At 40.7% G+C, this 26,817-nt stretch overlaps 3 protein-coding genes and 1 non-coding gene across 5 annotated transcripts in view; 2 read left to right on the forward strand and 2 right to left on the reverse strand.

Moving 5' to 3' along the window:
* Positions 1-1,596: 1,596 nt before the first annotated feature.
* Positions 1,597-25,320, forward strand: LOC137183267 (ETS domain-containing protein Elk-3-like). 2 transcript variants are annotated; one of them, XM_067590186.1, is made up of 8 exons: positions 1,597-1,827; positions 3,297-3,324; positions 3,473-3,744; positions 11,609-11,795; positions 20,140-20,348; positions 20,717-21,514; positions 23,452-23,574; positions 24,501-25,320. In XM_067590186.1, exons 5-8 carry the CDS (start codon positions 20,142-20,144, stop codon positions 24,597-24,599), a joined length of 1,227 nt encoding a protein of 408 aa, XP_067446287.1. In that variant the 5' UTR covers positions 1,597-1,827; positions 3,297-3,324; positions 3,473-3,744; positions 11,609-11,795; positions 20,140-20,141; the 3' UTR covers positions 24,600-25,320. The 2 variants fall into 2 exon arrangements, with proteins under 2 accessions (XP_067446287.1, XP_067446286.1); XM_067590185.1 differs by lacking the exons at positions 1,597-1,827; positions 3,297-3,324; positions 3,473-3,744; positions 11,609-11,795 and adding an exon at positions 17,089-17,420.
* Positions 2,186-2,273, forward strand: trnay-gua (transfer RNA tyrosine (anticodon GUA)). The gene is given in 2 exon segments: positions 2,186-2,222; positions 2,238-2,273. It is a non-coding gene; the product is annotated as a tRNA-Tyr (tRNA).
* Positions 8,118-14,992, reverse strand: hal (histidine ammonia-lyase). The gene is made up of 20 exons (XM_067590182.1): positions 14,247-14,992; positions 13,978-14,038; positions 13,708-13,735; positions 13,531-13,605; positions 13,374-13,446; positions 13,172-13,238; positions 13,028-13,065; positions 12,778-12,903; positions 12,494-12,633; positions 12,258-12,305; positions 11,855-12,002; positions 11,630-11,725; positions 11,267-11,325; positions 10,962-11,042; positions 10,743-10,808; positions 10,469-10,634; positions 10,215-10,349; positions 8,921-9,029; positions 8,723-8,792; positions 8,118-8,590 (listed from the first exon to the last, which is right to left on the reverse strand). Exons 1-20 carry the CDS (start codon positions 14,491-14,493, stop codon positions 8,459-8,461), a joined length of 1,965 nt encoding a protein of 654 aa, XP_067446283.1. The 5' UTR covers positions 14,494-14,992; the 3' UTR covers positions 8,118-8,458.
* The window catches only part of LOC137183266 (cyclin-dependent kinase 17-like), a 33,266-nt gene continuing 31,523 nt past the window's right edge, over positions 25,075-26,817 (reverse strand). Inside the window, exon 17 of the mRNA XM_067590183.1 lies at positions 25,075-26,749. Within this exon, the coding sequence (XP_067446284.1) occupies positions 26,712-26,749 (38 nt within the window). The 3' untranslated portion in view covers positions 25,075-26,711. The remainder of the gene's footprint in view (positions 26,750-26,817) is intronic.

Raw genomic sequence — 26,817 nt, forward strand, 5'->3', positions numbered from 1 at the left:
CTGCACTTTGTTATGTGTACAAAGCAGAAAAACTACCAGACCCACGAAACTGTGAGAGCAAATGGATTTTGGATACAGAAAGAAATCTTGGCATGGATGTGTTGTCTTAAGGAGACTTTTAAAATGTCTCAAAATGAGGGAATATTGCCACCTAGTGGTCAAATGTAGATGAAGTTTGAAAGAATAGTGGGTACATTGTAAATGACTTTATTTGTTAAAAAACAATGTAGTAATTTAGTTTGTGGAAAAGGCATTACTTATGAATGAAAATGGTTGAGGTTTTATTAAAGGTGAAAATATGCAAGAATTTACCATAGACTTTGTGTTCAAACAGTATCATCTTGTAGACAATCTGTAACTTACCTGTGAATTTGCAACTTTCTCTTTGGTCATGTACATCTCTGTAATAGGACATTCTCCTAGACCCACCTAGATTTGATATATTATGAATTTATTATGTAGTTATGAATAGGCGCATCAGGTCAAAAATGTAAATGCTAAATCTTACCAATCATGCTGTAAAATATTGAAGTCCTGCAGAGATCTGTCACCGCCTGCTTATTATCAGAGGAGTTTGCTGTTGCTCATTGTAACTGCAGATAAAGTAATCCTGGCCGAGAGGAAATTTCACCTTTCAGTGCGATTCTTTTGATGTAAAATACCAAAGCTTGTATAAAATAAATAATTCTACAGTAAAATGCAGTTTTCTTGAATTGCAATAAATTAGACCCATGGCAGCTATCAGCAATGCAGGGACAACTACAAAGTGTTTTCAGCTCTACAGAGATAAACTCTCAGTATACATAACAACAGTACAATTTCCTGTTGTTTAGAGCACTGCAAGAGATGGCAGTGATGATAAGAGGATCTAAATTGCCCAAATGTTCAGTTGCTTAACCATTCAAAATGTGTTCAAGGTGTGAAACTGATGCCTAATGGCTCATTTGTCCTCTAGAATCAACCCCCTGTAATCGCTGCTTTTAGAGGGATCTTGGACTGATTGATTACAGTTATTTTTTTTGTTGATTACAGTTACAGTAACTCCCAAATGATGCTGTCAGGCAAAAATAGTGATGCAAACTGATAATCAGTGACACTTGAGTGACCTGGGAAGGTCTCATTCTGTATATATTACTTTGTGCTGGCCTCAGACATGGAGTTTTCACCTTCCTCTTCACTTGTGTTAGCTGGAGGAGGTCCGGCCTCTTCAGTGCAGTACATCTCAGTTCTTAACAAACACACATTACAAAAGGCATACACACAATTATAACTATACTGTCGCACATATGCACAGATATACACAGAGGAAGAAATGACCTACTGAAGAGCCAGTATTGTTTCATTGCAGTAAAAACTACCCTTTTAAATTGTGCTTGAGTAAAAACTTGGAACCATCATAACATTTATGTGATCGGAGGATTGCGGGTTCGATCCCCGGCTTGGCAACAGACTGTGGATATACTGTGATTAGCTTCCAGGTGTGAATATGGGCGTGCAATACTTTGCTGACTCATGCACAGAAGATAAAAAGTTCTAATGAACAATGCCCCATGATTGTTTGCCTTCCTAACAACTTCTCAAATTACATCGGCCAGACCCTGCAGTCACTGACAATGAAATCTTTGTAGCCTGTATTGTTGCTGTTTTCTTTCATTAATTTTAGCTACAAGTAACTTCAGAGCGTGATTTTATTTATTTATTTATTACAAAAACTTTAAGAGTAGTTTATTTGGTGCAACGATTTACTGACATGGATCCTGCTCATTTTAGTCAACACGGACCTCGACATCCGTCACACACCTGTTTGTGTTTGAACAGAGGAGGGAGGTAGGTTTTATGTTGCTGATTTATTAGTTACCCTATCGTGCATAGTTAGCTGACTATGTGCTACTCTGTGCAAATTAGCAGAATTATCAAACTCTTTTTCTTCTTTCTTTCAGTTTTTGAAGCAAAAGTGATGTCGCTGATTGATAACCTAGCTACTGGTAACGTCAGGCTACTAACGCTTTGCTAGGCAACTGCTATTCGGTAGCACGCGGCCGCACTTTCGTCATGTAGCTGTTAGCTACATGTGCTAATGCTATCGGGGCCATATCACTAATTATTAGATAAAAGAAATATTAAAGTTGTGACTTGTATAGAGTTCAGCTTCGAATACAGTATTTTGATGATTGTGTTCAGCGTCCCTTCGATAGCTCAGTTGGTAGAGCGGAGGACTGTAGTGGCAATACGCTGAAATCCTTAGGTCGCTGGTTCGAATCCGGCTCGAAGGAGACATGTTTTTTTTTTCTTCCTTGTCTCAAACCACGATACAGATTTGGCAAATCACATCACGAAACCCATCGTTTGAAAACCAATCATGTAGCGTGGTCCATCTTTTACAAGCAAATCAAATGGCGAAGTTCATAATTTGACAACTAACCACGCTGCGTAGTCCATCTTTCTAAACGCCAATCAGATGGCGAGATCCAGGTTTGATGAGCCAATCAAATCACAAGTTCCATTTTGGAACGCCCAATAACGCAAAGCGCTGTAAATGTCTTCGTCCTGTTTTGGAAACGCTGCTGCCGCCATTTTTCGTTGAAATCTTTATGTCCTTTTCTGAATTGATTTGAATTTGATACTTATGAAACGGTCTGTGTTCATTTTGATCGCTCTTTTTACTAGTTTCTCCAGGTGTCCAGATCATTCTAAAAATATGTAAATATGTCCCAATTAGCTTATCTTGTTAAACTAATTACTTAAGGCCCCTTGTAGTTTTATGAATTATTACAGAAAACATTTAACAATGCCTAAAAATAGAGAGATCCTTAAACAGCACTAACAATTAGTTGGACTGAATAAATAAAAAAGTCAAAATTACTTTGCAGGAAACGGTAGAGCGGTAGAGTACAGTCATCTGCACCAGTGAGACTTTAGACTTGTATCAGCTATAGAGTTTGATTATACTGGGATGACTGAAGTGTTTTCATCTGGTGCAGAATGCAGTGGTTTAACTCCAACGTGGATCGTTTGTGTCGGTGTCAGATAATTGAAGCTTAAACTAACCAAAACACCCTAACACAACATATTTATTGTTTTAAAATATGTATAGAACAGGCACCAACTGGAAACTAACCAGGCACAGAAGGTGGTGGTAATCTATTTATAAAATCACTGGCTAATTATGCTTTACATCCATGTAAGACAAAAGGATTGTTAAAATGTATTAATGTATTCACACTCTACACATAACTTCAGTTAAATGTAAATGCACCCTGCAAATATTGATTATTGTATTTCCTGTGACTCCACAGGTTCCTCCTCCTCTTCCTGCTTGACCAGGTACTGCTGGCTAGAGCACACATTCATCCACCAGTGATGTGTTGCAATTCTTCAATTCAGTCTAAAGTCCATAATTCTATGTGTGTGTATATGTGTGTATATATGTGTGTGTGCTGCATTTTTCAAGTGCCCTCTGTCGCTCCGCAAGTGCCCCTTGCAGGTGACACATCACCTACTTCTGCTCCCAGTTGCTGAAGCAGATAGATGTGGAAGAGCCTATGGAGGAAGATGAGGGATTCAAGGAATATGTGGGAGGAGAAGCCACACTTGCAGATCTAGTGGTTTCTGATGACACCATAGAGGTCTTCTTCTCCCAAGACCCCAGTGCCTCCACTCCAGCCTACACCTGCAGTGCCTCCTCTCCAGACTCAACCTGCAGTGCCTCTCCAGCCTACACCAATGTGCTCTTTGCAGCAAGTCGTAAGTGATAATTCACTCATTTCTCTTTTTAGACCAGTAGATCTATGCATGAGCAGCAAACTCATAACTAAAGCCTAAGTAGACACAAGGAGACTGTGATGCTGCAGAGCTGGTCTTAAAGGTGCAGTGTGTAGAATTTAGTGGCATCTAGCGGAACAGACTCGGCAGAAATGGAATATAATATTCATAAGTATGTTTAAATTAGTGTATAATCACCGGAAAATAAGAGTGATTCTATTTTTGTTACCTTAGAATGAGCCTTTTAAATCTTCATAGGGAGCGGGTCCTCTTCCACGGAGGCCGACATGTTGCACTGCGATGTTTCTACAGTAGCCCAGAACGGACAAACCAAACATCGGCTCTTGGGAGGGCCTTTTGTGTTTTGCGCAAGATGACATTAAATCCTACACACTGGTCCTTTAAACTTATGTCCATAAGCCTCAGAGCATGCTGGGAAGTGCCGCCCATCTACCCCCAACATGCTACAATATCACCATATTTTCCTGTTTCTTTTGTTGCCACAAAAAACAGAAAAGAAGATCCCAAACACATTCACACTGTTAATTGTCTGTTTATGCACCTATTACTCCTACTTCTTGGTGCGTAGCTGTGTACTAGTGGAAGGTATCCAATCCTGCAGTTGTGTCCGTGCGTGTGTATAGCTCAGCTAGCGAGATGGTAGAGTTCACGTCGTGGAAGTATTTGCATTATCATGCAAGGAATCACAATGGAGTTTTCATTTTTGGTAACGCAAAAGTACTCTAACGAGTTACTTTTCTCAGCAGGTAACACTGTAACGTAACAAGTTACTTTTTAATGGCAGTAATGTTGTAATGTAACAAGTTACAAGTTACAAGTAATGTTACCCAACACTGATTATAAATAATCAAACCTTTATAAGACTCGTCATAGGCTAACTGTGTTTTAAATTGTAATGATTATAATTTGTTGCACTTATTAGCTAAAAATAAGTTTTCATCATTACAATGTTTGTGAATTCTGCCACCGAACACCCACAACCTTACATTGAAATACTGAATGGATATTAAATAATCGCAGTTATAATTAACATTTAGATCTCAAAAATGTAAAGGTTTCGTGTAACAGTACAGTATTGTAGCACTGCTGTTACCTGTAACAGATATTCCTCTCTGTTTAATCAGGCAGTAGTGAACTTTAGCCTGTTTTTGTGTGCGTGTTTGTGGTCTGTATAGGAGCATACTTTTGCCTTTGATTCAATCATAAGTGTTTGTTAAGGTCACAAGATGCTGCAGAAAAATGAATTTAGCGGTTGTTAAGGAGGTTGTGTTTGGGAAAGGCCTGAAATGGCAACAGCACAAACTGACCTGTTTGGTGTTCCTAACAATTTCAGTTGGGGTGAGCACAGAATGACACTATCTTTATTGTAAGGTTGAACTATTTGTGTGCACAATAGATTTCTGCCACATGTGCAACTATCTGTTATAAGTTGTTTTTGTAACCTTTGAATTTGTTGACAAAAACCTGCTTTTCCAGGTCTGTGACATACCAAATTATCTTCCTCAGCATTTTATTCACAGCACCTCAAGGTGGCAGAGTGGCTTCTCAACCTGGACAGGTAGGTGCTGTTTAACTTGAATAGGAGGTTTTTAAGAAGGTTTGACTCACAAACATCTGACTATAGACTTAAAAGGACATTCCTCCTTGTTTACATCGAGTGTTATTGTATTGTAGATAATGGACTGACAAAGACAAGGAAATGGCTTTCAGACTTCAATCTCTACATCACTGAAAAGGGCACACTTCACATACAGTACTAATGATGAAACCTAAAACACATAATTTACAAACTAGATGGTATATTTAGACAGACATCATCAGGTGTTTCATATCAAATAAGTTGTTTGATTTCTATATTTATAGGGGGAACAAATGAAAAAGAAAGTATTGACACTGTTAAAAATCTCAGGAGTAAGAAGACCACAGACCGAAATGAAATTGACATGTCCACGGTTAAAAATAATATTGAATGTATAGCAAAAACCTCTGACCCATATCTGTAACCAGTGTCTACAAACTGGTGTATTTACAAGAAAAATTAAAACAGCCAAAGTCATACCAATATATAAAGCTGGAGACAGGTATGTACTCTCAAACTACAGACCTGTTTCCTTGCTTCCACAGAGCTCAAAAATACTGGAAAAAATATTCTCTACAAGACTAAATGATCACAAAACATAACATACTGTAAGAACAGCAATATGGATTTAGAGCTAATAGGAGAACTTCGTTTACACTTATAGAATTTGTAGAAGAAACAACAACGGCAATAGAAAATAAAGAGTATGCAGTAGAGGTATTTCTAGATCTCAAAAAAGCATTTGACACGGTAGACCATGACTTATTATTGAAAAAAATGACAAAGATATGGAATTAGAGGGATAGTTCTCTCCTGGCTAACCAGCTAACTAGAGAATCAATACGTTCAGATACAAAATGTCAAATCACAATTAGTGAAGGTTACTTGTGTGGTTCCCCAGGGCTCAGTGTTGGGACCGTTGTTGTTTGTGTTGTTTATTTTGTACACAAACAAGATATGTGAAGTGTCCAAAACACTGAAAACTATTCTATTTGCAGATGATACAAGTTTTCTATGTTATGGGGACAACTTGGAACAACATTTGGAAAAACAACAGTGGAAGAGGAATTAAAAACGCTGAAGAGTTGGTTTGATGCAAGTAAACTAACACTGAATTTAAGTAAAATGAAATTTATAATTTTGGGTAAAAGAACTCAAGGAAACTCATGATATATGATGTCGAAATCGAAAGAGTGACTGAAATTAAATTTCTCGGAGTGATAATAGACAATAAATTATGCTGGAAGCCACATATAAATTATATTAAAATACCAAAAGTAGTTGCATTACTATATAAAGCCAAAGATCTTCTAAATCAAGCTTCATTATACACCTTATACTCTTCCTTTAGACTCCAATATATAACTTCTTATTGTGTGGAAGTGTGGGGAAATACATATAAAACAAACACTAATCCAACCTTCATCCTCCAAAAAAGACCCATAAGAATCGTAAACAAAACTACTTATAGAGAACCAACAAATCCACTCTTTATTAGGTTAAAAACACTAAAATTCAAAGAACTGGTTGACCTGTAAACTGCCCAAATCATGTACAGAGAGAGTAAAAAATCAACAATTACCTAACAGTATCCAAGGGTTGTTTCAAATGAGAGAAAATAAACATGACCTTAGAGGAACTTGTATGTCCAAAAAGCATTTAGTAAGGGATATGGGATGGACTGGTGACGTTTTGATGTTTTCAACATGATTGATTTGTTCTTGTGCTGTTTGAGTGTTTGGTTTGTTATTAATCTGACTGTTTTGATCTTGTTTTGTTTGAATTTTTGTTTTTTTGTTTGATTTGATAGAGAGGGCTATCATGGACACTGGTGGTGGATAGTTGAGTTTTCTTATTAATCATAAAAGTTTATTGTTAAAGCAAAAAAAAGAGGATAGGACTAGATAGGTTTTGAACCTCTTCCTGCTCCTTTTCGAACATGGAGTGCCTTATTTGAATTGTCAACTGGGATTTTGATTTATGTTTGCTGATGATTTTGTTTGTCTTGTTTTCTTAATTATATTTTTTTTCTTTTTTTTTCTTTTAACATGTTTGAAATAAAAATTGAAATTGAAATAAACCTGCTGGCATGAAATAGCTCACCTACATTAGATAAAGATATATCAAATAATGTTCTGTGCCTTCACCACCTATTGTTTTAATGATAACCCTTAAGAGAGTGGTGATTAGAGCTGCAACGATTAGTCAATTAATCAACAACTATATTGATAATCGATTAATCATTTTGAGGGATTTTGTAAGGAAAAATGTCAAAATTCTCTGGTCGCGGCTTCTTAAATGTGATTATTTTAGTTTCCTTTATGATAGGAAACTGAATATCTTTGGGTTGTGGACTGTTAGTCGCATCTTGGGATTTGGGAAACAACAATCTGCGTTTTTCACCATTTTCTGACATGTTATAGACCAAACAACTAATCGATTAATCGAGAAAATAATAACAGACTAATTGATAATGAAAATAATTGTTAGTTGCAGTTCTAGTGGTGATTTTATGGCATATAAGTTTTAAAAGTGATACTGGAAGATCATTTCACTACTGCTATAACAACTACTGTTAATACTACACTATCAGTACCACTTCTAATACTAAAAATATATAATGATAAAGAAATTAATAAACCAGGAATAAGATACTATCAATGTGAAGCCATATAACTGTCCTAAACAGACAGAAATAAAATCAGAAAGCCAGTGAACCAAACGCAGACTTACATCACTATCAAAATAATCAGAGTTCATCTTTAAATCATTTTATTGTTGTGTTGTTTAAGTTGTACAGATGACAGTCATTAAAGATTTCATAAATTACTCCAGAGAAATCTACATATAATGATAATAATGCTTGTGCTACATCATTAAAAAGATTTGATAGATAGGTTGGTACAATGGCTGAGGTAGTCATGAGGCAATAAAAACTCAATTAAGTACATTTTAAAGTGACAACAAAAGTGTCGATAAATACAACTCACACAGAGATGTGTGGTTGGTAGTCATCCAAATCTTCAAAAGTGTAAATAAATGATGGTTGGTTGGTTTGTTTGTTTTTTAATTTTAGCTGTTGCATTTTCATTTGATTCACTCATGACGAATGCGCTTCCTCGGTGATGCTGGAGGCTCCAGAGAGAAGGCAGTAGGAGAGCCGGGACGTGACTCGGGGATGTACTCTGTCTGATACTTGTCAATATAAGGTTTGGCCACGTTCCACACCTGAAAATATACACACGTCATTCAAAAAATCACCATTTCTCTTCAGTTTGGAGCTTATATGTACATTGGACACATTTTGCAGTAAGAATTAGTAGAATTAAAATTGCTTCTTTCAGAAGAGTCGGCACTTGCCTTCTGGTCAATCAGTAGACGATGCACAGCCTCAATGTCTGGGGACATGAACCTGTCTTTAATCCACGGTCTGTAAAAGGCAGAACAGGAGAGGGAATGAGAGAGTTAGAAGTGGACCAATGGATAAATATTAACTATTCAGCACATCATTTCATTGGACTGAAAGTTGTGTAACTTGGCCACATCTGTTTGACTTACTTGACCACACTGCGCACAAGGTCATAGACCTTCTCCAGTGGAGTGGTGGTACGGAGCGGGCGGAGGAACTCAATACCCTGACAGGCTGCCAACAGCTCTATCGCCAGAACTGATCAAAGATAAATAACATCAGTTAACAAAAATGCGTAATATTGCAAACTAATGTCTCACTAATTTACAGTTTGAGTTTATTTGCAAAAAGATACTTAAAAAATCTTACTTAAGTCTCTTTTTGGTGGTAATTATTTGACCTAATTATACTGATACATAACATCTGACGTCACTACTGTTGGCATATTACATGACAATCCTGTGTTTGCTGTAAGGTCACAATACGGTAGCCAGCACTGTATATTGGACACAAATATTGTAGGAATATCAACTCACAAATAGAGCTGTAGAAAAGCTTCAGCACTCTTGTTCCTCAAGGAGAAAAGCCTCCAGTACTTTGAGGAAGATGTACAGATCGTGAAGATGCTCAAGCTTATCCTGGGGTTATTTAACTGCTCTTGATTTTGTTTTGCAACAGTTGTTGTATATATGTTAATATGTTAAATAGCCACTATATGACACAGGTGGCAACTAACCCAGCATTGCACACAGTACTCTTCCAGTAAATCCACTACCATGTTCAACAGTCAGCAACAGACATGTTGGGGTGTTCTGCTACTTAAACACATCTGGATGTAAAAATGTAGATAGACTTAACTAAGATTATTTCTCTTTTTATAAGTAACACTTACTTTAGTTATTATTTGACCATATTTTATATTTTCCTGTGAATATTTCCATGAAAATCAATGCAGAGTAAATATATTTTGCCACAGAGGTGTTGTTGTAGTTTAGTAGTTAACCTCTATCTTCATGTGTCTGCCTGTTCCTCTCAGTGAGCTTTGATTTGAAGCCATGTAAATGTTTGCTGATTCAGTTTATCCATGGTTGGTTGGTGTACGCTGGCAGGGTTTTCAACACTGCTACCTTTGCACTTCGTTGCAGCAGCAACACCAGGAACAAATTGTTCAGCTTCTTTGAACCAGGGGCAGTTGCTTCATGTTGCTTTGAAGTATATTTGAAATTCAGTGATTATCTGAACCTTTTTTTTACGCTGTCAGTGTAAATAAGAATTGAACTTTAGATAACTTACCTGTGTAGCAGCTTATGTTATTGTGGTTAAGTTATCACTATAAAGTTAGTTATTTACATGTGGTGATTCAGTAATTTTGTCCTTTGTCCTGTTATAAGAACTTTCATATTAATAGTAGCAGTAATCCAGTCATGGCATGTATTGCCTTACCTTGCTCCACATGTTCCACAACCCTCAAGGCCTTCCTAGCAGCCCAGCCCCCCATGGACACATGGTCCTCAGTGGCAGCGCTGGTCGACAAGGAGTCCACAGAGGACGGATGGCACAAAACCTTATTCTCTGAAACTAGACACAGTTAAAAAAAAAAAAAAAATCAGCATGTTTATGCTCAAATGTTGTAATAAGACAAAAAATACAGATTACAGAAAAATAAAGAATTTAAAAAAAGAAGAATTCACACCGACCCAAGGCAGCAGCGGTACAGTGAGCAATCATGAAGCCTGAGTTGAGTCCTCCTTCATTGACAAGGAAGGCTGGCAGCTCACTCAAAGATGGGTTACACAACCGCTCGATCCTCCTCTCACTGATAGAGGCCAGCTCATGGACTGCAATGGCTAAAAAGTCCAGAGCCTATGAGAAAGAACATAATAATAAAAGAGAGGGGAACGAAATCTACTGTCTATCATCTAAAGATGTTTTATGAGTCACAAATATCTCAGACTGAAGAGTTGTACATACCTTAGCTGGGTATTCTCCATGGAAGTTCCCACCTGAAATAGTCTCACCTCTCTCCGCAAACACCATCTTTCACAGCTGTTAAGAAAAATGTTTCACTCAAAGCTCCAACAAAAAACAACATACAGTTTGTGGCAGAACGTAGAACTTGTGGTTGAAAAGTGTCAGATCTAGATTTACATGACAGACTAATCCTCTAGTCTACTAGTTAGCAAAGGATACAGGGTTGTCAGTGGCACTGTTGATTTCTGTATTGATGATGCTTTGGACAAATTTTATTGTGTCATTGGTGACTCCATGAACCTGCGTACAGAGAGGGAATAAAAAAGCACTCAGACACAGCTGAACAATACTTAAACATAGTCTCCAGCTCCAGCTCATATGGGATCCACACGAGAATCAACCACAGGGTTTTTCCTTTTCCAAATTGAGAGTCTGCAGTTAGAGGGTGCACAGATTGTAAAGCCTTGAGGGGCAGACTTGTGATTTTGGGATATATAAATAAACTTGGCTTCACTTGAGGTTACCTGAGGACAGCAACGCATGGTGTAGGCATCCTGGACTCTGTCACAGAAGCGGTGGCTCTCTGGAAAAACACACTATATTAGCAAAAGCTACACTTTTATTAATCCCTGCAGGGAAATACACCCTCTGCATTTGACCCATCCTAACTATTTATGAGCTGTGAAGTGCTCCAGCTATGAAGGCAGTGCCTACAAGATGGTAGAAGTATTCATAATACATGTTTTTGCATACAAACTCCACACGGTGTGATTGGTTTGAACACAATAATGCTGAACACTAGATGTGATGTGTATAACAATAATTACACTATTATTATGTAATGCTCTGTAACTTTTCTGTTTCAGAATATGGGTGTACCCTCAGACCTGCAATCTCAGATGGATGGTGATCAGAGTCCAGCAGCGAGCGGAAGCGTAGGGCCACCTCTACCTGTCCCGGGTGGGCCCTCAGTGCATGAATGTCTACACAGAAGGAGACCACAAAAAGAGGAGAGATGAAACAGATAATCTTGGAGAATCTTGGGAGTTGAAGGTAAATTATCTCATCTACGTTTGGGATTTTCGTTCACCACCACTGTGGCTGCTGCTCACCGCTGTCAAAAGCTTTGGTGGTTCCCTTCAGCACCTCCAGGGTGAGAGCAGCAATGATGTCAGCCTGTTGGGCGATCGACTGGGCTCGCTCCACGGCCTCCGCCCCCAAAGAAGTGATCATCTGGGTCCCATTGATCAAAGCAAGGCCCTGTGAGGGAAAAACATAGTAATTTGGCTTGTATTTCCTGGTTTCAGAAGCCACTTGGAGAATGCTGAGTGAGTTAATAAGTGCACGTAACAGCTGCAAATGTGATTAATTTGATGATTTATAGTATAAATGCTACCACTGTGCTTGTCCTGTACTTGAGAAAGATGATGCAACTTATTCCCACTTAACCCTGGGACAATTTCTCTAGTGCAAGCAAATCAAATATAAAAGAGCGTGGTGTGTTTTTAACATTACCTCTTTAGGCTTTAGTGATACTGGCTTCAGTCCATGGGCCTCCAGGACCTTGCCAGAGATGAAAGGAGAGAAAACATGTTAAAGGGCAAAGGGTCATCAAAAAGCAAACATGTTTTCCTATTGGGCCCTGCAACCTTTCACCACAAGCAAAAAACACAATTCCTGTAGCATTAAGCAAGTTGTTATTGTTGTACCACCAGGGAGAAGTTATGACAATTCTGTCTGTAAGTTCTTACATATTTGGCATCGGCCCATCCGCTCTTGGGAGACCACATTTTACCCTCTCCCATCAGCCCCAGGGCCAGGTGAGAGAGGGGTGCCAGATCCCCGCTAGCACCCACCGTTCCCTTCTCTGGGACAAAGGAGAGGCAGGAAGCTGCAGGGGCAAAGTAAATTGGAGATTAAGATTAGTCATATGATAGTTAGCTTCCCCAATACTGACCTGAAGTGAACTCAACTGAAGCTGATAGTCCAGGTCAGCCAAGGTAAAGTGAGGATGATGGTTCCAGCCGTGGCTTACCGTTGAAGGCCTGGATCATGGAATGAAGGGTCTCCAGAGAAATCCCACTATATCCTTTGGCCAGAACATTGATCCTCAGAGCGAGCAGCATGCGGGTCCTCTCCGGGCTTAGTGGGTTTCCCACACCTGCACACCACAACGTAACATCAGTGATGCAGGCATAAACACGGAAAAACCTTAAACACCTTGTCAGTAACACCAAATGTATGTGATCCTTTAAAATCTAGACCGAAAAGGTATCTTTTATTACCTGCTGAGTGTGACCGCACCAAGTTCTCCTGCAGCTCCCTGTGGAATAAAAAGTGCCCAAAAGTGACTATCAGCACATTAAAAAGCGTTCACTCTCCAACAGGAGATCTACAGTTAACAAAGGAAATGGAAATATTGTCTTTACTTGAGTTTGCTGACAGGAATGACAGTTCGGGCAAATTTGCCAAAACCTGTTGTGATTCCATAGACAACTAGAGGAAGGAAGAGAGAAAGAAAGAGAACTGAACACACGGTACAATTAATTTTAATTTCAGAAGTACTGTAATTACTGGTAGCTGGTTAACGATAAGATTAATCACATTCTTTATTCTTAAATGTATCTTAACCTTTGTTTTCTTTGACAATGGTGTCCAAAAGCTCTCTGGATTGCACAACTTTCCTTTCTGCCTCCGGAGTCAGCTGAAAATAATTGTAAAGGGAATGATTACGTCAAAGATTACCACAGAAGAGCCATGACAACAAATTCAGTGTGTTGATCATTACCTTTATCTTGTAGAGTCCTCTGCCTAAGTTGACCAGATCTGTCGATGTCAGGCTGTTGCCATCCAGGGCAATATACTGCACAGGGAGACGCATGTTACAAAAAAAACCAGTCAATATATATGTGATATGCATGTAATCTTCAAATTTAAACAGATAATGGTTGAAATATACACTTACTTCTCCAGGTTCTCTGTATGCTGCTGTCCTATTTTACATAATTTAATTAAGGATAACATTTAGTAAAAAATCAGTGTTGCCATTTTTACTGAGATTATAAAACCCAACAATTTAACCCATTAGGTTTTTTTATAAATAACACAAATTCTTATTTAACCTTTGAGAAGTCATTGTTGTGGCTTGTAGTGGTCTGAAGAAATTGAAAATCTGACTTAATTAGATCAAAAGTAGCCACTGTCTGTTTGGCACAAATAACACGTTTAAGGATACAGATGAGAAACTCCAGGCTCACACGGTATGAAGTCAGGAGACATGGTATCTCCTTCAATTGCTGTAAGTAGAAGATAATAATACACATTGAACACATTTCCTCTCATTTGTAGATAATGTAAATATAGTTGATGTCTCGTGTCGTCAGAACATGACTCCCCATGCAGAAATACGCACACATTACGCACAGCTAATGGTACAATATCTCCACTGTCTCCCAAACGTGATGCACAAATATATGTTATATGTTTGCATGCATACAGTCATACCAAGCTCGACAAAGTCATTATCCTCCAGTACATCATCGATGGTGTCATCCGCGTCCAGCAGACCCAAACCCTGGCACCTGCGCACAATAAAACGAGTGTCCTTCACAGCCGTGATGCCGCCGTTGTCCGGTTTGTTCTTCACGTAACGTTTGAGCGCCTCTTCTCCGAGCCACCCGATATTCCTGGTGGTATCTCGGCAGGGCACTGCCAACCACTCATCTCGGATGTGGACAGTAAAACGAGGCATTGCACTTCAACCGGACTCTGTTACCGCTCTGCTCTGCTGCTCTCCGCTCTCCAAGGTACCACCTTCAGCCGCCGAAAGTTCCGCCACCAATCAGGCGCAGCGCTCGGGGGCCACGCCTCACCGGTGTCACACCTTGGACCACTGACCTCCACTAGTCTGTCACACGGATGTTTGGACGTAATCCAAACGTGATGAGTGAAATCTGTTTTACTCTTTGACTCGCTGACTTTTTTTTTTTTTTTTACCCTTGCAGACAAGTAACCTATATTCACTGAAAGTGTAATCAAACCAATTACTGTTTTTCCAACAACAGAATCAATCATTTATTTGCTTGTTACCATAGTAATGATAAATTATAGTTACAAGATAACTTAATAAAAGTTTGACCTCAATATGTTTAGTAAAGAGTGGAGAGAGAGGGTTTATCATTTAATAGTGATGCTTTCACTTGCTGTCAGACATTTCAAGTGCATATAAATAATGCAACCTAATATTAAAAAAGGGGGGGTTGTTGATTCAGCAAAATGTTAGATAGTAGAGTTGCAACAATTTAATATCATGAGTCTATTTTAATCCAGTTCTTTGAGCAAAGACTAAGTGCATCATCAAAGCATCACATTCGACCCATGATTCACTGGATTTGTTTAAATCTCATTCTTCCAAAAAAGTGCTAAAATATAAAATTTTAAAAATGACTTTCACCACTTGCTTCCACACTCAGCCAAGTGCTTTACCTACACAAGTAGACAGGTTCTAAAATACACTTTGTGGGTTTACTACATTAGATCCTCGATGTAACATTACCTGTGGCCTATACTGAGAGCCCGTACTCCTATTTAACATACTGACCGACTGAGGAACAAATAAGTTCTGCAATCTAGACTGTAAATCTTTTGTTTGATGGAAAAAGCTGATATTCAGAATAAAACAGTAGACGCGTCGGATGCAATGCTACCAATAGTTTGTCTAAATCTTCAAACCTAAATATAACCATCTCTTGGAGTCCCCTTTGGACAACAAGACACAGATGTCAACTAATTAATGTCATCTCTGGTGCTCTTCTACTATGTTTCCTCTGTTTCTATTGTCAATGATCAAAATAGGCAAAAATGCCCAAAAAACTTTTAAAAAATGCAACCATCTCAAAGCTACATATTTAAGATGTCTATCATTGTTTGATATTATGCTCAAATGGGCTAATCAGTCTTTGTTCATATTGACAAAATATTTTAAATATCATGACAAAAAAAATAAATGTAAAACTCTAAATGTAATGCAGATTACATTGATCCAGTCAAAAGTGTTTCAGTAAATTTTAGCTGCTTTATTTTATTTAAACAGTTCCTCATCTGATCTGTTTTCATTCCTCTTAGTGTGTCACTTGTACTTCCCTCCCTCCCTACCCTCTGTGGATCAATAAAGTCTGATTACGAAAGCTGCATTTCTTTGTCAAGAAGTACAGAATTGGTTGGGTGTTTTAGTGTCAAAGTAATGCATGACGTGTCCCGTGCCCTGATGTGCCCTGATGTGCATTTAATCCACTTCACTTCACTTCACGTCACACAAAATACCCCAATTATGAAACATCCCTTCCACACATGTAATAAGACATACAAAAATACTCTGCATGGAATGTGTGTCTAATGTGTGTCTGACAAGGTTTTTCCAGAAAAAAAAAGCATTACTGCATTAAAATCCTTAGAATGGCATCGACTCCTTCTCCCTCATTAAAAATACCAGAATCTCTGAATATGCAATTATTTTTTCATTTCACAAGTTGAACTGCCGGACACAAGATGTCTCCAACTTCACTTTAAAGTCCATTCTCAGTGTTTGTGCACCGGAGGCTTCAAGTTTCCAAATCACACTTGTGTTAGTTGAATATTGGACCAGAATTGGCATCCAAACTAGTAATGATGTCTCAAATCCTGCTTGTAGGCCCCCCTCTTAAAGGACCAGTGTGTAGGGTTTAGTGGCATCTAGTGGTGAGGTTGCAGATTACAACCAACTGAATACTCCTCCCCTCACCCTCCCCTTCCAAGCGTGTAGGAGAACCTATGGTGCCCGCGAAACTTGCAAAAAACACAAAAGGCCCTCTATAGAGCCAGTGTTTGGTTTGTCCATTCTAGGCTACTGTAGAAACATGGCGGTCCGTAGAAGGGGACCTACTCCCTATGTAGATATTAAGGGTTCATTCCAAGGCAACATGAATACAACAATTCTTATTTTCATGGTATTATACACTAATTAAAACATGCTTCTGCCAAATCTGTTCCACTAGATAACAATAAAGTCTACACACTGCACCTTTAAAATCAGATTTTTAATGAGCACAGAGAAACTTTCCACTTTCAACAGATGGTTGTGAAAACAGCCTTCTGCACATACATCATTCTGCACAGTAAAGCTCAAACATCCAACTGTACGAACAAGAAGAAAAAACACATTTTTGACTGTAGGGGGGCTTTAAAAATAGATGAGACCTAAAACCGCATGACTTTTTTTGGGCCCGGGAATGGAGGTGTTTGAATTAACGAGGCGTACCTGAAAGCACCACAGTGGCCTGCTGCGGACTGATGATGTCAGTTTACGGGCTGTAGGAGTTTCTGTATCAACATGTGTGCCGACTCAGAGTAGAGTAGGCCTACTGCTGGCCGTCAGCGGGCAGGCGGAGAAGAAGAGGAGGGGAGGAAAAGTGTGTTTACACAGACGGCAAACTGCCTGGGGAATCGTAGGGGAGAGGAAGTCAGCCGGCTCTGTGTCTGCCTGCTCCAACTTCCTGCTCAGAAAAAGAAAAAGCCCAGGATCCTATTTCAGTCCAGCACAACTGTGTAGACCAGAAGTAAGCATGGAAAAACAAGGAATCACACAAGCCTCAACGTAAAGTTTCGCGGAGGGAAAAAAAAAGACCAAGTAAGAGATCGCAGGTAAGCTAAAAGAAACTGACATCTTTCTATGAGCTGCGCTTTGTTGGTTAATTGCTGGCTTGTAGAAAGTGAAATAGCGCACGATTAGTTGTATTAGCGGGGGCATTCACGGTTTATATGAATTGTCTAGGTTGTGAAGTTTTCTACTTGTGTAAAACTATTCGGATCGAGCGTATTTTCAAGTTTAATGCAAGAATAGTACAGATTTAGATTCGGACACCATCTTCCGGTCCGAGCAACATCTTGAAAATGAGTCAGTGGCTCAGACCTCTGTGCGTAAAAGTCGCTGCAACTTTTAACTGCGGATAAGACTGTAGCCTCCCCCCCCTCTCTCTCTTTCCCTCACCCTCACCCTCACCTCCCCCCAAAAAAGAGAGGCAAACAAAAGCAGAGCAATGCAAAAACAGCAACCGAGTGTAGAGATGCTTTTCCTATGGGCCCCTGTTGAATTTTCCACCGTCTGCGAACAGGAAGAGAGCAGATTTAGTCATGGCTAAGTAATGTCTGCACACACACCATCTAATCTCATTAGGAGTTTCCGTTCAGCCAACACACTGGATGGCTTTGTGCGCGCAGCGAGACATCTCAGCCCGAGCATCCGCAGCAGGGCTCCTCATCCCCCGACCCAAACCACCACAATGCTCCTGAGATATTCCTAGAAAGAGGACTGTGTGTGTGTGTGTTGTCGCCTCATTGTAGGGCTTTGGTGTGGGATTTTACCTATGTGTGGTAAACCTGTCAATCCAGTACTCATTTAGTGTATCATTAGTGAGGTTATTATCACTTTGTTGTACTTTGTGACATTTCAAAACCCCTGCCGATACATGCAGAAGGTGTTCCTGACATACAGACACACCGTGCTGTTTCAGCGTCTTGCAAAAGTTGAATGTTTATAAGTCTGACTGACCTAATTGTTGACCTGTCAGCTCAGGGATCATGTATTGGCAGACTTCAATATTTGCTTCAAAGTGTTTTAAAGCCGAACTGAAGTCTGAGTTGAAGGGGTGGAGCTGGGTGGTGGGGAGGGGGGGGGGGACGACAATGATTTGATCTTTTGACCCTCTCCCTCTGGGATTTTTTTGTGGGAAGTGTGGCAGGACTGGGGAAATGCTCCCCTGCTGTGGGATCCCCTCTCCTCACCATTTGTCCTTGGAAGTAGAATAGGAGGAAGTCCTGACTTTGACAGGTTTGTAGTTTCACATGGCAGATAGAAAACTCAGGGGATAGCTTGTGTCGGAAACGAGTCCAACCCTCCCTCTCCCTCTCCCTCTCTCTCTCTGTCTCTCCTCTCCGGACAGAGGCACGGAGAGGTTGATAGGCCGCTCTGTTATCATTGTTTTTCAGCATCAGTCACCAGTTACTCCGCACATCCACAGATAAGACGGCGAAGAATACAAGATGCCAATACAGTCCAGTCTATCAGTGTTTGGACTCTGTGTTTTTCGAAAAGTTTCAATACTGGTGTCAGTAATTGAGTTTTGGCAGCGATTTCTCAAATACGTTCTTCACTAGCTTGCTTTTTGTCAAATAAATCCTTTTTTTTATTTAACAAAACAACCCAAACTTTTCACACAAGCAGACAGACAAGAAATCTAAATAACATGAAGTCCAAAATCATTTAAAACAGTAAAATAGTACCTGATGAAAGAAGAAATATACAAGAACTGTCAGTTTTGGTACATCATGCGCTGACATATTACAGTCAGTACCATTAAAATATTGAAGTACAAGCCTTATCAATATGTGTCTCACTAGTGTAGGATTGCAACTAATGATTATTTTCATCATCGATTAATCTGTAAACTGCTTTTCAATTAATTGTTTAGTCTCTAACATGTCAGAAAATAGTGAAAAATGGCAATCAGAGCTCCTCAGAGCCTAAGATGACATCTTCAAATTGTCATTTTCCAATCAAAAGATGTTGAAATCACACTGATGAGAAACAGCAAATCCTCATTTCCTCGTTTCAGATGATGAAACCAGTGGGGGTTTTTTTGCCCGCTTAATAAATGATACATCACTTATCATAGTATTTGCCATCAGGCAGTTGACTAATTTGTGGTATTGCCTAATTGTTTCAGCACTACTCTGATGTTGCTTGTCTGTGGTGACAGAAACAGTCCCCCCCCCCGCCCCCCCCGTTAACGTGTGAGCTTTGAGCTGGCAGACAGGAGCTTCGAGGCTGCACATTCCTCTATTAAAGGAATAACCCACCCTGGGCCCGTCATACTTCCTGTGGAGAGAGGGCCAGGTTGAACCGCAGCATATTTCTGGCTTGAGCTGTTGTTCCTCCTTATATTTTTTTCTCTCTTCTCCTGCTGCTGCTACATTACACTACACTCTTTTAACACACACTGTTCTATTCATCACCGGTCTACTCTTCCTTACACCACATGTTACAGCTCAGACAGGCTGTTCCCTTCTCAGCCAGTAACCAAATTTAGTCTGTATGGAGTAAAAGCACACTGGCAAGACAGAAATAAGGAAGAAGGAAGGTATGTTTTATTGACTACTAGTTTACACAGGTAGAAAACATAGAAAGTCACGATCACCGAAGAGAAAAAGGCCAAAGGTGAAAGACCTCAGACACCATCATGAAGATTTTAAAAGATAACCAGCGAGGGCTTTGATGTTTCACGCTCCGCTCCGTTAGTCAAACTGTACCGCTGGTTTCACAAAATCTCTCGCTGACCTTGTCATCTGTATGTCTCGTTTCTAGGTATGGACAGCGCCATCACTCTGTGGCAGTTCCTGCTTCAGTTGCTGCTGGACCAGAGTCACAAGCACCTGATATGTTGGACGTCCACGGATGGCGAGTTCAAGCTTCTGAAGTCAGAGGAAGTAGCCAAGCTGTGGGGGCTACGCAAGAACAAGACCAACATGAACTACGACAAGCTAAGCAGAGCCCTGCGCTACTACTACGACAAGGTGAAATGAAAAGTGACTGTGGTTATATGTGCAAAGAGCTGCTTCCGTCTTAAGTAATCCTGCTAGTGCAGCTATTATAACTGATAGGACATGAAGGCATGTGAAAGTAGTCAAACGCCATAACTAAATCTTTGTTGTTCTGCTCTTTAAACCAGCAATCTCCCGTCAGAGACACTTCCACTTCCTCTTTCTCACACAGTAGAGCTGTGGCTATGATGTAGCACTCAAAGCTGTTTCAGTGTGGCAACTTGCCTCGGCTGGGCAGACTGAAATGCTGCCCAACATCTCTGTTATACTGTATGTGTTATATTTAGATTGATCAGCCTGTTGTACATAACTTAATTTACTTTGTTTTGTTTGTTTTATAGAACATCATCAAGAAGGTGATTGGCCAGAAGTTTGTCTATAAGTTTGTGTCCTTCCCTGAGATCCTGAAGATGGACCCCCAGGCGGTGGAGATGGGCCTGGCTTCTGGAAGGTTTCCCCTCCAGGAAGGAGAGGCCCCCGAGCTGGAAGTAGAGGAGGAGGAGGAAGAGGAAGGGGAGGAGGAGGCCCAGAGGAGGACCCTGGCAGCCCTGGGGGCTCAGCAGTGTCGGAACGACTACCTTCGCTCAGGTCTCTATTCCTCCTTCAGCATCAGCTCCCTTCAGAACCAGCCCGAGCTGCTCCGCGCCCTGCGGGAGCGCCAGGAGGAGCCACGCTCAGTCATCCGCTTTGGCACCAACGCCCACGAGAGGAGCTCCCCTCCATCTGTCAAACCCGAATCCTACGTCTCCCCCAGGCCATCCAAACTCCCCTCTCATTCCCACTCCCCGTCCTCCCCCCACACCCAACCTGGCCATAGCTGGAGCCCTGCAGCCAAAGAGGAGGAGGAGGACTCTGACCAGAGCGCTCAGCCCCTCAACCTCTCCTCTGGGCACAGGGAGCGAGCCCTGCAGCCTCCTGAAAAGAGGAGCAGCAGCAGCAGCAGCAGCAGCGGTAGAAGTAGCTCTACTTCTAGTAGTAGTAACCAAGGAGATGGACTCCCACCAAAAAGCAAAAAGCCCAAAGCTCTGGAGATCTCCGCCCCGTCCCTGCTACTTGCGGGGAGTGACATCGGCTCCATCGCCCTAAACAGCCCGGCACTGCCATCTGGCTCCCTCACTCCTGCCTTCTTCACTGCACAGGTTAGATGTTTTACCTGAATAATACGCAACTAGAATTCCCTCGGGACAGCACAGTGGACGCTGCACAGTCAGTTCAGTTTTGACACTTTCTGCATGAAAGGTTGAATATCCTGCTTGCTTTAGATTTGCTCCCTCTTTACAGACATGAGTCAGGCGGTTTAGAGACTCTAAATTGTGATTTTTATGAGCCTCTGGGGAGCATTTGGGGAGTGGTAATCATTCGAGGCGTTCCCACCCTTTTGCCCAATCAGCTACATCTTTTGAAAACGACAGTTAGCAACGGTAGGCCCTGCACACACCTGAGACTGCTCCAAAATCTGCTTCATCTCGATCCAGTCGAGACATGTTCACACACCCGACTGTTACCCTTTGACACATTTTTACATGTTCTCTTATTTCTGCTCTCGATAATTGAAGTAGTTGTAGAGACCGTGTCACTGTGTGCCAGACACAGCTGAAGCATATTGAGCCCGATAATAATCAATTCTCAGAGAGAGAATAAATCTGTCCCCTCCGTGCGGTGGCCTGGCTGGCCATGGGGAGATGATGGGATCTATCCAGAGTATGATGTCAGTGTCCCTGAAGCGTTCAGAGAGCAGCAAGAGACATCTGACACAGCCTGGCATGTGTTGGTGGAAAGACTACCACTATATTTATTTAAGTAGTTACTGGAGCTGAAATTCCCTCAAGAAATAGAGAGTGAAAAAAGGTATGAAAAAAAGGTAAACATGTATGATTTTAGGTTAAAAATTTGCTCAGGCACTTGAAAGTCATTAAGGCATTTTAAACAGCCTAAATTTGCTTGTTTTTGAAACTAATTTAGTGAGTCATTGTCTGTGTTTGATAAACAGTTCTGCGGGTTAAAGGCAGAAATTACTCCTAGAAATGTTTATGTGCTGCAAATAACAGGCCTTGTAGAAATATGTCTATACTTAAATAAAGTCTGAGGCATAAAAGTTAAGGTGAAATGTAAATTTGGTAAACACAAGATGTTATAATGCCTCGCTTTTTTACAACCATTTTTTGTGTAGTCTTAAATGCCCTGAATGACTCTAGCAGTATAATTTCTAGAGTACTTTCTGCCACAAATTTAGAGCCAAATCCACCCCGCTGTGACATTTTGGTTTGTTTTGATCTTTGCCATAACCCCAAAGGCTGTGCCTCAAGCCTCAGCTGGTATTTAATAATCTATTTCAGTTAATGTGTTTACACAGGAATTTTTACAAAGAGAAATTACTCTGCCACATCTGAAGTTTGTCCAACACATTGAGAAAGGCATTAATTCTGCACTCACACTGTCTGTTTATAAGGGTGCAAAAAAAAAAAAAAAGAAAAAAAAAAAAGTGAGATCAGAGGAAAACAAGAGATTAACAGAAATCTTCTGCAAGTTCAACCTATGAGAGAGGGGGAAGAGGCCCTAAGTGATGCCATATGCTCCAATAATTCCATTAATAATGGGAGCAGGGCTGGGTCCCTCCGCAACACTGGCTCACTTCTCTGAGGTGACACAGGGGAAAGTGGGGGGAGGGTGAGAGAGAAGACCAGGAGAGAGAGGGAGAAATTGATTTCATATGTTTTCTCTCGAGTTGGCGTTCCAAGTGCTTAAGGACCTTCCCCCCCCTCATCCCCCCCCCCCAATCAACAACAACCCCCACCATCCACCTCCCTCCCTCCCTCTCTCTCTCTCCTCCCCACGTCACCCCTGTATTCTCGGGGAGAAACCACAGACTTCCTTCCTGCTCCGTTCAGTTTGTTTTTCCAAACGCCAATACACGTCCATTTACCATTTCAGCATGTTTCGCATTACCGAATCCCTTACAGCAACACTCCGCAGCCAGTGGGTCTCTGCATTTCTCTTGTTGTCCTCGCTGGTTTCTCGTATTTACACAACGCCTCCTCCTTCACTCCATTTCTCTCCCCCGGTTTCCCCCTCGCAGACTCCTTCTGGTTTGCTGCTGGCTCACAGTCCGCTGTTGTCAGGCATCCACTTCTGGAGCAGCCTAAGCCCCGTCGCTCCGCTCAGCCCCGCCCGGCTGCAGGGCCACAGCTCCTTGTTCCAGGTAAGAAAACACACACACACACACACGCATACACACACAGGTGTAGATGCAAAGAGGAAGAAAGAGGGATTAAAATAGCTGATGATAATAGAAGGTGTGCTCAGAGGAATACTGGTGGCGTTTGAGAGCAGAGGAGGAAGTTGTGAGGCTGTGCAGGTGAAATGAGTTTGCTGCTGCAAAATCGCTGCTCTACTTAACGGTTGCTAAAAAAATCAGATGAATCAACATATTTGAAGAGATTTAACAATCACCACAGCAAATAAAAAGGATTGACTCCAGTTTTAATGCCTGTTATAAGTTATATTAAATATAAAAAATATGCATGTAATCTCCATTGTCCCTCTATTATGTTCTTAAAGTGTCAGAATGTATCTTTATCAACTTGATTTGTTGTTTTTCAAGCACATACTTGACAGAAATAACACATCAAACATGAAAACAATATGTTTTTGTGATTCGCAAAATAGCAGACAGCAGTGGTTGTGAAACTAGTCGAGACTTAGTAAGCAGGTCCAGCAGAGGTGTCCTGTTTCAGCGCTTGTGAGAGGGAGAGGAAATCCTGTGAATACTTCCTGTTTGAGCCCAGGGGAGCCAGTCTGAACAGGGTGGACTGGTTTGAGAGCTGCTCCTCATTTGTGAAACACACACACACACACACACATTTACACCACACCCCCTCCACAGGCATATACATACACACACACACACACACACAAACCATACCGGATTCTTTGTGCACAAACAGTGTTGACTTCTCCTTCTGTTGCGGAGGTACAGGGGACAGAGACGAAAAGGAAGAGGCACAATGAATAAAAAAACAGGAAACCAGAGCAGTGACAATGCTGTAGTTCCTCACCGGAAAGCAGCTTTCATAGAGCCTCCGTCCCCTCCTCGCTAACTCTCAGCCCCTTTCTCTTCCTCCACAGTTCCCCAGCCTAATCAACGGACACATGCCTGTCCCCCTGCCAAACCTGGAAGGAACACCCTCCTCCCTGCTCCTGTCCCCCACCACCCACAAATCCTGATCCAGGGTCTAGTGAAAACCCTCCCATCTTCACCCATCTCTTGTTTGAAAGTTTGTCACCGTCGTCAACATCATCAGCAGCAATCTCTCGTCCGTCTTGTCATTAAAAAAAAAAAAAAAATTGCTTCAGAAAAGTCCGTCGAGACAGTATGTGACCTCACTTTTTTGCACTTGAGTTGCTTCAGATTCCAGTGGTTGAAAGCACTTGGTAAAAGCCATATGCCACGATGTCTGTGAGACGTGTGGACCTTTGTGATAAAAGTACAGCACATTTCCACATGACCCTGTCCACGATGGACAGTAGCGACGTGTAGCTAGCTGTTAAAGACTAGCTAGCTGCTCCTTCTGCGCAGAGCTTGGTTTTAATCTTGTAAAAAAAAAAAAAAAAAACAGAAAAAAAACAAACAACTTTTTTCCTCCTTAAATGATCATCACAATGTGAAGCTGGTTGTTTCACTTGTGGGGTATTGTATGTATTGTATGCACTATGCTTCTCAGATAGTACCGGCTGTGCCTTATTGTCCTATTTTTTCTTTTTTTTTTTTTTTTTCCCAAATCTTTTAATGAAGACGAGATTATCAAATCAATGAAAAACCTTTGTAACACTTGTAATGTTCTTTTTTTTTTTATACTGGACTTGGTATACAGTATGTATTCTGTATAATTTTGTATTGTGAAGAATGTCTTGTCATTTTCAATAAACAAAGCATTGAATGCTTGAACGCAGCGCCTTCAAGTTTTACAGGAGCTGAAATAAAATGTGAAGCATCAGGAGAAAAAAAAAAAAAAAAAAATCAAAACCAGTTCATATAATTTCTGTTTAAACTTTAAATTTAATTTTTACTCTGGAAAAAAAAAAAAAAAAACTCATGGGAGGGCATCTGCAACGGAATCCCACACCAATAACAATTATCCACAAATAAAGTTAAAGAATATCATACAAAACATATCTTGTAACACTGTTAAATAGACTGTGACTCAGTATCGTATTCACTAGGGGCAGGACTATAGCTAGTTCTCCCTGAATTAGGAGTTCAGTGGCTGTGTGCTTCCTCATACAACAGAGCAGGCATGCAACACAATAATGGAGGCAATCCAGAAAAAAAGGATTTTTTTTTTGTTTGTTTTTTTTTAAACAGTTGATGGAGATGGGAATGGCAGCAAGGAGAACACCAAATTCACTTTGCACCTTTTCTTTGTAACAGATCGGAGGAGACTTGAGGTGGAAAAAGAACAAGGACGAGGAGGCCGGGCACTGCAGTTAAATATTTAGGTTTTCTGAAGAATTTAGGAGGCGTAACCATCTCTATATTGCCCATGTTAATTCTACTTTGCCTTCTTTTCCCCCTGCATTTGTTCATTGGTCACAACAGAGACCACAGCATCCTGGAATGATATGCCAGCGTCTGACAAGGATGTGATCTGTTTTCACCAAGCTTGGCAGCACTGCTCTCATATTAGCCTCCACTTAGGGTAAAATTATCAGTTACATCAAAGTTGGCCTCAAAAACCTTCAGAGTTAATGGTCACAAATGATGGGTGCCTGCTGAGAAACAGCATCGTGGCAACAGAGACAGAAAATCAAAAAAAAAAAAAAATCTTTTTGAGCTGCTACAGAAACATTTCTCTCTGTTTGTCTGTGCGCCTTACACACCTACACACACTGAAGAGCTTTGAGGTGGAGTTTTTATGTATGAAAATGGAAATAATGACAAAAAATAATCACTAAAAATATCACCACTTCAAAAAAAAAAAAAAAAAATTTAAAAATCTATACACATTGCATGTACTCATTAAAGTGACTGAGCCAGTTAGAATTCTAGACAGTAGTTGGATTTAGCAGCAAATTCTCTTCTCAATAAATATAGATGTACAGTATATAAATGTCTCTTTTGGGCCAGGTTCAGGCTAAACCTGGGAGGGGGTTCGCACTGTGGACAAGTACCCCAAGTGGTTGGGGGAGTGGGAGTGGTGGGAGTCATGATGATGATGATGATGATGATGGTGCTCCACGCCAACATCCATCTCAGGTTACTGATCCATCGGCGAGACTGTACAGCTAGGAGATCCTTCCCAAATAATAAAAAAAAAAAAAAAATACAGTCCAGAGAATCTAAAACAGCATGCTTTGCCTTCTGCTCTTTCCGTTGCCTGAAGGAGGGAAAGAAGAAGAAAATGTAGACATGAAGCTGGTTGCATGAAGTTTACAGTGATAACGA

Source organism: Thunnus thynnus, chromosome 5, assembly GCF_963924715.1.
Source record: "Thunnus thynnus chromosome 5, fThuThy2.1, whole genome shotgun sequence".
Classification (NCBI taxonomy): domain Eukaryota; kingdom Metazoa; phylum Chordata; class Actinopteri; order Scombriformes; family Scombridae; genus Thunnus; species Thunnus thynnus.